The following is a 10,647-nucleotide window of genomic DNA, read 5'->3' as shown; positions in this document are numbered from 1 at the left end:
TACGGTTTTTTCGGCCATTTTCGGGCCCATTCCGAGGCGAAATAATTTGGAAGAAAAACTAATGTAATGACACCATTTTATATTTTTTGGGGGAAGAGAAATAACCTATCCCTTTCATTTTCACTTGAAACCCACTAGAACACCATCTTCATTTTCCGTTTCTCATAAAATTTGATCTTCAAACTCTCGAAAAATACTCTCAATTGAAAAAGTCTTCAATTTTTTCTGAAACTCAATTCGTAAGCTGAAAAATTCTTGAAAAAAACAATTAATTTGTAAAATTTCGTTTTTTGAAACTGGCAAAATATATTTTTCCATCGAAAATATGTTTTTAAAAAATTTGTAAAAAAAAAAATGTCTTTAAAAATTTGTTTCCGTGGCGGAACCCATCGCATGAAGATTGGCATGTCCCTTTAATACCGTACACCTCTTTTTCATTTTAAAACATTTAGTTGAAATTTTAATCTTTTCAGCTGAAAAAATGTTTTTCCATAAGAAGTTTGCTCATTTTATTGTTAGAATGTTATAGTTTTATCACAAAATCATCGAAAATAATAAGCCATTTTTGAAGGGGCCGGGAGTGTCGCGAATACGCAGAATACTGATATTCCGCCGATCACGACTTAAGAAATGATATTGATAACCAGGAAATGCGTTAAGTAAATATTAAAGAATTATTATGATTATTACGAAGTCTAAATGCTCACGACAATCCACCGAAGTCATCAACAACGACAAAGCATGGAAGCTCCTGTTTGAAAGCCGCGCCAAAAGACACGCACTTCACGAGTGTTACAGTACTACAACACCTGCACATCAAACCCCAACACGTCGACACCGCGCAAGAATATATTCGTTTTACTCTCGGACCGGCAGGTCGCATGTTAAATCTCTGAGCTGTTACACAATTTTAATTCAATTTTTAACGATTTTGCGGTCAAAAAGTTGAATAACACCCCCGTGAACTCGAACTTTTTTAAGAAAAATACACAAATTATTCAATTTTTGTTGGGAAGTCACGTGAACGTTCTGTGTGGCACTAACGTGACCGCCCGGACGTGAAGATCTTATCACAACATTCCACGTATTGTTTATACAATCGATGACAAATCAGTTCTTGCTTTCTCCATCTATCCTGCACACTATATTTCTCGCTCTTAAATCGCCGATTTATCGTTCGTTTTTGCTCAATTTATCCATAATTTTCGCGTTTTTCAGAGAACGTCACCGCATATAAATGTAACAAAAGTGCAAAGGGCACTTGAAACGAATCCTATCGAATCCACAAAAATCAAATTTGCAATTTATTCTCGATTTCCAGAGAATTGTGAATGAGCAAGGTGGGTTGCATGGCGGCGAGTCAAAAAAGCGGGCGGAATTTATGATAAAATCTCTCTCCCGTTAATTTCCGTGTGTCTCTCGCATCATCGAATTAATCTTTGATGGCTTTTTGAAAAGCTTTTAATGAAAAAAAAAGGCGTTTTTTTCAAATTTTCATCAAAAATATTCCAGAAGTCGGTGGACGTGGAAGCGTCGACGTCGAATTCGAGCAGCGCGTTGTATGATACGACAGTGACGAAAGGACATCATCGACGAACTTCCTCATTATGGGTACCCCCGACACGGTAATTTTACACATTTGCAGAGGAATAACATTTTCGAAAGAAAAAAAAAAAGAAAAATTCGGAGAAAAAAAACCTATAAAAATAGCCGAAAAACGGGGAAAATATCGGAAAATTGAAAAAGTTTCGATTTTTTTCGTGTTTTTTCAGACATTTTTCCTTAAAATTATCGAGTTTCAAGCAAATTCTACACAATTATTGCGGAAATTTATGGTTTTTTTTCGAATTTCTGAGAAAAAACTTTAAAAATTTAAGAAGAAGCTGATAAATTCGCTCAAAAAATACTCAATTTTCTCGGAAAACAGTTATTTTTTCAAATATTTTTCTATTGCAGACCAATATTCTCCTCGCCGACCCAAGTAATCAAAGAAAAAGCGGAAAACGGTGGCAGAATCCTAAAAACGCATCCAGTAACACGATGGCTGTTCCCAACTCAACCCATGCTTCCACAACAGCGACTCGTCGTTCCGAATAATCAAAAAGAGCCACCACCGAGATACGAGCAACCGAATCGAAAATATTGTGGAAATCGAATTTCGACTACAAAATACAGTGTGCTCACGTTTATTCCGAAGAATCTATTCGAACAACTGCATCGAGCGGCGAATTTGTATTTCATATTTATAGTGATACTTAATATGATAATTGGAGCATTCGGAAAATACATTTCAGTGTTGCCAATTGCATTTGTATTAGGAATAACTGCAATTAAAGATGCTTTCGAAGACTATCGACGCTATAAATCCGATCAAAAAATCAATCATTCGACGTGTCGTGTTTGGGATGCAAGTCAGCAGAGATATCGAAAACTTGAATGGCAAAATATTCTCGTTGGAGATTTTGTTCATTTGTCTCACGATGAAATTATTCCCGCAGACATTCTTCTGTTACGGAGCAGTGATGTGAATGGTGTTTGTTATGTGGAGACGTGTAATCTTGATGGTGAAAGTAATCTGAAGCAGCGGCAAGCGATTCGGTCGATGGGAAAATATCATAATGCAAATGTACCGTTGGAGTACTCGCCTGCTGAGTTTAATTATAGGGTAGGGTTTTTTTTGTTGCAAAATTTAGATTCTAAAAATCGTTTTCTGAAAACTTTATATGCGGTGATCAAAAAATGGATGTGTTTTTGCAGATTGCATGTGAACAACCAACAACCGATGTCTACAAATTCGAAGGACGCCTCGAAGCAATAGAAGGTGGACCACCACTGGCACGGGAATTCACGATACTTGCCAAAGAAAATGTGCTGCTCCGAGGATGCGTCGTCAAGAATACGGATTTTGTCGAAGGAATTGTCCTCTACGCTGGAAAAGACACAAAAGCAATGCTCAACAATAATGGTCCCCGCTACAAGAGAAGTTCACTGGAAAAGATGACAAATGTGGATATTCTGTGGAGTGTGTGCACTCTTTTGGCACTTTGTGTTATTGGAGCAGTGCTCTCTGGTGTCTGGCTCCGAACGTTCTCCACACCGTATATCGTGCCGTTTCTTGTGTTCATTCATCCCAACTCTTCGTATCACAATAATAATGACTCTCAGTATAAGTACAGCCCGTCTTACGAGTCTTGGTTCAGTTTTTGGAGTTATATTATTGTTCTACAGGTGATTTTTTTCAACTGGGAGAAAAAGCAAAATTAATCAATATTTTTCCCACAGGTGATGATTCCAATATCGTTATACGTGTCAATTGAATTCATCAAAATATTCCAAGTATGGTTTATGTCACAAGATCGGAATATGTATTATGATAAAGTGGATAAACGACTACAGTGTAGAGCACTTAATATTACTGAAGAACTTGGACAAATACAATATGTGATGTCGGATAAAACTGGAACTTTGACTGAGAATCAGGTAAATTTTTTATAAAATGTGCTTTAATAAACGAAATTGAATGAGGTAAACTACCTAAATATGCAATAAAAGAAGATAATTTTTTCGAGAAGTTTCATTACCAAATTTATATCAAATAATTATCAATCTTTGTGGCAATTATTGCAATTTCAGATGGTATTCCGCCGATGCTCAGTGAATGGAAATGACTATGGAGGTCGTCCGGTCGTTGATGCAGTTGATTCTTCACTGGAACTCGTCGCATCAACCCTTCGAAGTGATCAACCAACAGAGAAGAAGCTTCAAATGGCTGCTCTAGCAGAAGCTGCAGCAAAGACTAGAAGACTTCGTCCATCTCGTGATCCAGCTTTAGAATCTCAGTTGGCATCTAGTGTACTCAAACTTGGAGCTGACATTGACGATCCCGTATTCGCATTCTTTTTGACTATGGCAATTTGTAATACGGTTGTGGTTAATGCAAAGCCTCACGAAGACTTGATGGATCCTGATGGAGATATTGTGAATAGTCGATTTGCACCGGAAGAGGTCTCGCCACGAAGAGGAAGTAGTCTAGAGGATGGATTCAAATATCTGGCTGATGTTGAAGAAGAGAGCCCAGCATCGACACAAGCATCCACACCAGTGATGATAACCGAGGAAAATGATGGATTTGAGGAAATTGAACTCATCGAATTTCCCGAAGTGAAAACTGATGAGACACAGATGACTGAAAAGGAGGAGACGATCAGTGCGGAGGTGGCGGCGAAGAAGAGTGGAAGTGATGAGAAGGATAATAATTATAATGGAGAACGGAAGGAGGGAAAGGGATTTGTGAGTAGTGTCTATTTAAAATACAAATTCCCAATAAAAAAGATATACAGTTAATCGTATGAAAATCCAATTTTTAGTAACAGTATTATTGAATATCTGCTGAGAGTTTGTATTTGAGAAAATAATTTGAATTCTTTTGAAATCCGCCAAAAATTTGCTTTCCGGAAATATATGACTAAAAAATTTCAATTTTCAAATTCGCTATAATTTCTCAAAAATTTGAAATGAATATATTGTTCCTTTTCAAATCTCTTCATATTTCTTTTCCAGGGAATCCTGCACCGACCGTCAATTCTATCGGTTCCATTCGCGAAACTAAAAGGAATGAAAAGTCCATTCCGTCGTTCAGTTGATAAAAGATCAAGCTCATCAACAGAAACTGCTGTGGCGCCTCCACTTCATTCATTTTATGATTCTGAATCACCAGATGAATTGGCTTTAGTTGAAGCAGCAAGAGAATATGGTATCCGGTTGTTGAGACGACGATTCGATGACGTCATTGTCTATTTGCGTCATTCGACAAGCAGTGTTAAGTATAAGGTACTGTAGAAGATGTCAGGGACCAACATTTGAAGACATTAGAATTTTCAGAAGAAATTTACTTCGAGAATTATTCGCAGAGAACGTGTGGATTTTTTTCTGAAAAATTCAATTTTTCCCGATTTTCTAAAAAAAACACATTTTTCATACAAAATTTTTTTTATAAATTCAAAAAATCGAAATTTAAAATTTAAAATTTTTTTAAATGTCCCACAAAAATTTTAGAAATTTCCAAAATTCTTTTTTTTTTATTTGAAACAATTCTGAAATTTTTGTACAAAATCTGATCATATTCTAAAAATTTAGAGAGCCATTCCATCAAAAGTGATATTTAAAAAAAATCCAAGTTCAGAAAAAATAGAAAACCAATTTTCAAAGCTTTTTCCTAAATTTATAACCAAAAAATCGAATTAAATTTCAAAAAATGAACATAAAACGCAAAAAAGGTATATTGGAAAAATTTTTAATTAATTTAAATTACCGAAATCAACTAAAACTTTGAATTTCCAGGTACTCCACACACTTCCATTCGACGCAGATCGCAAGAGAATGTCAGTGATAATCCGTGAATCCAGTGGCCTCAAGAGAATAATTGTCCTGACGAAAGGAGCCGACGCTACAGTAATTCCTGTGCTCAGCGAAGCGTTCAGTACGTCGGCACGCGGAGAAGAAGTGATCTTCAAGTCACAAGAACATTTGACTCAATACGCGAAGGAAGGTCTCCGTACTTTATGTCTTTCCATGAAAATTTGGACAGAAGAGGAATATCAAGGATGGAAGGAGAAGCATGAAGAAGCTGAGTTGGATATGATGGATAAAGAGACAATGTTGGCTGAAAGTACTCTACGTGCTGAACAAGATCTTGAACTTCTCGGAGTTACTGCAATTGAGGATCGTCTACAAGATGGAGTTCCAGAATGTATTCATTCTCTTAGAGAAGCAGGAATTCGAGTTTGGGTCTTGACTGGAGATAAAATTGAGACAGCTGTTAATATTGCCTATTCCTCTCGACTATTCTCCCCTTCTATGGATCTTTTGAATATTGGAGCCAATGGAGTACGGGCGGTCTCTGATTTGCTCACGGAGCATTTGAAGCGAATTGCGAGAGCCTATGAGGTGTCGGCAGATGCTGCTGATTCGTTTGGACTTGTTCTTAACGCGTCGACGATGAGCTATTGTCTGGATCCGCATAATTTGGAGAGATTCGTTAAATTGCTTAGAGGATGTCGTTCGGTGCTTTGTTGCAGAGCTACTCCATTGCAGAAAGCACAACTCGTGAATTTGGCGAAGAATCATTTGAAGGGAAAAGTACTGGCGATTGGTGACGGGGCGAATGATGTTAGCATGATTCAGGTTTGTTAGCGATGTTTTATTTTTTTGGAAAATTTGGAAAAAAAACACTAAAATTTGACAATTTTCGTAGGAAATCAAAAAGTTTAAATTGAGAAACCCAATTTGTTTTAAATCTAGGAAAAACTGAATTCTGAATTTTTTTTCCAATTTCCAGCCTGAAGGAGTAAAATATAGTTGTAGAATTTTTTTTAAAGTAATTTATTTTTACAATGAAGGCTAAATTATTTTTTTTGGAAAAATATTGAGAAAAATTATGAAATTTTTGAACAAATCCCTATTTTCCAAACTTCCAACATTCAAATTAACATTTTAGAAACGATTTTTTCCGGCAAATCGACAAATTGGCGGATTTAAAAATATTCGGCAAACTGGCAATTTTCCGAAAATATACATTTCCGGCAAATCGGCAAACCGGCAGTTTATTGAAAATAAAAATTTCCGGCAAATTAGCAAGCCACCAGTTTGCCGGAATTAAAAATTTCCGGCAAACCCACAGTTTGCCCAAAATCAAAATCACCGGCAAATCAGCAAACCCGCAATTTGCCGGAAATTTTGATTTAATTTTTCAGTTTTAGAGATCACTTTATTATTCCATTTTTCAAAAATCAATAAATTCAATTTCAGGGTGCCGACGTCGGAATCGGATTATCAGGCCAAGAAGGAATGCAAGCCGTAATGTCATCTGATTTTGCAATGGCCCGATTCCGTTTTCTATCCAATCTGCTTCTAGTCCACGGTCACTGGAATTACTATCGTCTGGCACAAACAATTCTCTACTTTTTCTACAAAAATGCAATGCTTGTCTTTGTAATATTCTGGTATCAAATATTCAATGGTTTCTCAGCTCAAGTACCAATTGATCCAGTTTATTTAATGGTCTATAATCTCATATTTACCTCTGTTCCACCACTTCTTTTCGGATGTCTAGATCAGGATGCAAGTGCTGAGCTATTGCTGGATTGTCCGAGACTCTACGAACAGGGAAGACTTGGGAAACGGTATCGATGGTATTCGTTTTGGATTAATATGCTTGATGCTGTATGGCAGAGCCTCGTTGTCTTTTTTATTTGCTATTTTGTAAGTTTTGAATATAAATTGAATTGAGAATTAGGAAAATCATGAAACTTAATTTTTAAAAACATTTCGAAAATTTTTTTTCAAAAATCTCTGATCTCGAAAAATTTGAAACCTTTTGGACCAAAATTCCACATTCTCGAAGAAAAATTTTATGATTTTTATATAATTTTTTACAGACATATCGTGGAAGTAACGTTGATATGTGGACATTCGGACATTTGCTGGTGACTCAATTAATAATTGTGAATACATTCCATTTGGCTCTATTCGTACAATATTGGACATGGCCAATGTTCTGGTCAATGTTCTTGTCCGTTCTTTTATTTTTTATCTGTGCACTTCTTTATAATGGATTTGTTACTGCAAACTGGACATGGACTAATGTTAAAGATCCACCATCGATGGTTTCATTGAAATCGTTTTCGAGTTTGGAGTTTTGGATGGTTGGTTTTTTTTGACTTCTGATGAGATAATAAAAAATGTTGTTTAAAAAATTCGAAAAAGTGAAATTCAAATTTTTTGGCAATTTTTTCATGGAAAAATCTGAGCATTCCAAGCCCAAAACTAAGAAAAAACGTTTTATTTTTTCTCTGAATTTTCCAACAAAAAAAGTTAGGCTTCAAAAATTTGTACGACGAGAAAAAATCCGAAAAAAATGTATTTCTCCATTTTTACTAGGAATTTATAATGAAATCGTTATGAAAACTTCATTTTTTGTAAAAAAAATTAGCTTTTTTATAAATTAGGTTTTTTTTTTTAATGTAGAATTGATTTTTCAAAAAACAAATGTTCAAAAAAATTTAACAAAATCTGTTAGTTATCAGAAAAAACTTCAGATTTTTCTCTCAAATTGCGAATACAAAAAGTACGTAACTGTTTTTTTGCCGATTTTTGAGCCATTTTATTGGGATTTTTCGTCTTTAAAAATCGTCCAGAAGTATTTAAATTTTCTCACAAGTTGTAATTTTTCAGGCTCTGATAATCTCTGTCGTCCTGTGCCTAACACCTCGATATGTGCTCACAACAGTCGTTAACACAGTCAGCCCGTCGACAACTCTTCGAACACGACTTGGAGCTGAAGATGGCTTTAAAAAGAAGACCGAATCAAGTGGGTGATGCTCGAAGAGCACATAATTCTATTTTTGTTTTGTTGCTCAATCTAAAATATCTCAATTTCAGGATTTACTGCATGCGCTGTCGGATGCCTTTCAGCTCCTTTCAAATGTGCCAGAATGTGCTGTCAAAAGACGAAACCCGCAGATGTTCATGTGAGTTCAAAAATTGTTTTCAACATTTTATTTTAAAAATCTGAAAAAAAAATAGTATGTGTGTGTTTAGAATACAAATAATAGTTCGGGATAACCGGAATTTTTTTGAATAAAAAAATATTAGAATTCGGGAAAAAACATTATTTCGAAAACAAATTTTAAAAAAAACAAACATCAGAAAAATGCATATTTTCGAAAAACCTAAATTATTTTGGAAAAATAAATTCGGAATGTTTTTCACAAAAACCAAAAAAAACTTTTGAGCAAAAAAATAAAAATGTTCGTTGAAAAACTTTTTTTTTCCGAAAAAACGAATTGATTTCTTTTAAAAAAAATTTTAGGAAACCCGAAATTTTTTTGAGATTCCAGAAAAATAACTAAAGTTTCAGATTGAAGAAGTTCATCACTAGCCAGCCAGATCATCATCATCATCGCCCAAATATCACATTTCCATGACAAATATCTACATTTCTCTCATTTTTTTGTACCATTTTCTCTCCACACACAAAGCGAGTTTTTTCTGCCAATTTCTTCTCAAACTACGGGCCATTCTTCTCAGCAGTACTGCTCCTCTACTTTTTTCCCTTCCCATTCGCATAAATTCTCACAAATTTCGATTCTTGTGCTCTTTTCTGATGATTCTTCATCATATTTTACTAGATTACTCATCAATTTTATCCATTATTTTCCCCCGAACTGTATAATATCGCCCGAAGCATCCCGAGTATTTGGCTTTTTTGTTCTATTGATTACGAGTTTTGTACGTGCTCCCCCCGTATTTTTTAGAGATATCATGTAGAGAAACATTTTTAATAAAATCATCGATTTTTATTTGTTTGTACACATTCAGAGCAAGTGAAATTCAATGCAAGTTTCGTGGTAGGCAAGCAGGCCTACATCTTACCTGTCGCCTATTTTCTATGGTGAAATAGGCGGGATCGCCTTTGGTGCCTCATTGGTTTTTATTTGTTAGTGTTTTATAGTTTAGAGCAAGTATAGGTCCTGTTGGTAGGCAAGCACGCTTGCCTATCGCCTAATTTCTGCGTTTTTGTGGGTTTAGGCGTAGGCAGCCTTTTGTGCCTAGGCGAGTTTTTCATAGAAAATTGGAACATCTAAAATACAATTTTTTCTGAAAAAAAAAACAAATCATGTCTAATTGGACTGTGCTGCTAAAACTACAGTACCCTAAATAAAAATTATTACACAGACGCGAAATTCAAACGATTTTTGAGCCAATAATACGGTACCAGGTCTCACCACGGCAAAGTTTTGTCACCTGGGAGTATGTGTGCACCTTTAAAGAGTACTGTATTTTCCAATTTTTTTCCAAAACGCTGTGGAATTTGCAAGGAAAATGAAGTTCGTTTCAAAAGTCGAGCCCGTAAATCGAAACAAACGCTACTTGTGCTCATTTAAAGATCCTAACCATATCGAATTTCCATGATAAATATCCGCATTGCTCACTTGTGCTCATTTTTTCTCTTTTTAAAATTTGATATTTTCAATTTCAGAAGGTATTTTTCGGTTGAATCATAGTCCATTTTGATATCGAGAATTTTTCAAAGCAGAAATTGTTCGCCAGAAATATTTCCACACTTTTTACGTTCCGAATTGAATTTTTCCGAGAGAAATTGGAATTAAATAGCGCTATTTATTAATAGCTGCTTTTTACCGCTTTTGCCTTAAAAAAGTTCAAACTTCCCTCCAAAAATTGCAATCGGGCACTGAAAAAAGGGCGTGGCAATGGTTGCAACACTGCCGCACGCACTTTTCCTGAAAATGTTTTTCAGTTTCTTTGAGCGATTTTTTTTTTGTTTTTTCCACCGAAAATGTTGCTTTTCTCGTAATTTTTTGCGTAAATCTATCAAAAATATAATATTAATATTTCTTTGAATCGATTTTTATCAAAATTCCTTCTTAAATTGCGCTCCTTTTTCTGAAAATCATTTATTGTGGAAATTCCTCAGAATTTCGTCCGAAGTTGTGTGTTTTCCGTGATTCTGCGATGTTTTCGAAATTAGCTGTTGAATTTTATTGAAGATTATTCAATTTTCGAGATGTCTCGCCGCTCCTCCGATTAAATTTTTTGGTTTCTTTTCCTTTATTTAATTAAAAACGC

The 10,647-nt window shown here is 35.2% G+C and overlaps 1 protein-coding gene across 1 annotated transcript; it reads left to right on the top strand.

Moving 5' to 3' along the window:
- Window positions 1–800: 800 nt before the first annotated feature.
- Window positions 801–9,358, top strand: tat-3 (Phospholipid-transporting ATPase). Its single transcript, NM_066962.5, has 14 exons — window positions 801–1,175; window positions 1,219–1,340; window positions 1,513–1,625; window positions 1,957–2,665; window positions 2,758–3,228; window positions 3,283–3,480; window positions 3,634–4,290; window positions 4,561–4,830; window positions 5,341–6,183; window positions 6,808–7,260; window positions 7,437–7,703; window positions 8,233–8,368; window positions 8,440–8,528; window positions 8,918–9,358. The coding sequence occupies exons 2-14, from the start codon at window positions 1,332–1,334 to the stop codon at window positions 8,936–8,938; spliced, it is 4,236 nt and encodes a 1,411-aa protein (NP_499363.3). The 5' UTR covers window positions 801–1,175; window positions 1,219–1,331; the 3' UTR covers window positions 8,939–9,358.
- The last annotated feature ends 1,289 nt before the right edge of the window (window positions 9,359–10,647 follow it).

The sequence above is a fragment of the Caenorhabditis elegans genome, chromosome III, assembly GCF_000002985.6.
Source record: "Caenorhabditis elegans chromosome III".
In the NCBI taxonomy this organism is placed as follows: domain Eukaryota; kingdom Metazoa; phylum Nematoda; class Chromadorea; order Rhabditida; family Rhabditidae; genus Caenorhabditis; species Caenorhabditis elegans.
This window is presented reverse-complemented; position numbering and strand designations above follow the sequence as displayed.

Bases quoted from the DNA above. Each gene is read 5' to 3' on its own strand.
- tat-3 (NM_066962.5), top strand. The intron at 2,666-2,757 runs GTAGGGTTTTTT...GTGTTTTTGCAG, and splicing joins CTGCTGAGTTTAATTATAGG to ATTGCATGTGAACAACCAAC. The intron at 8,529-8,917 runs GTGAGTTCAAAA...CTAAAGTTTCAG, and splicing joins CGAAACCCGCAGATGTTCAT to ATTGAAGAAGTTCATCACTA.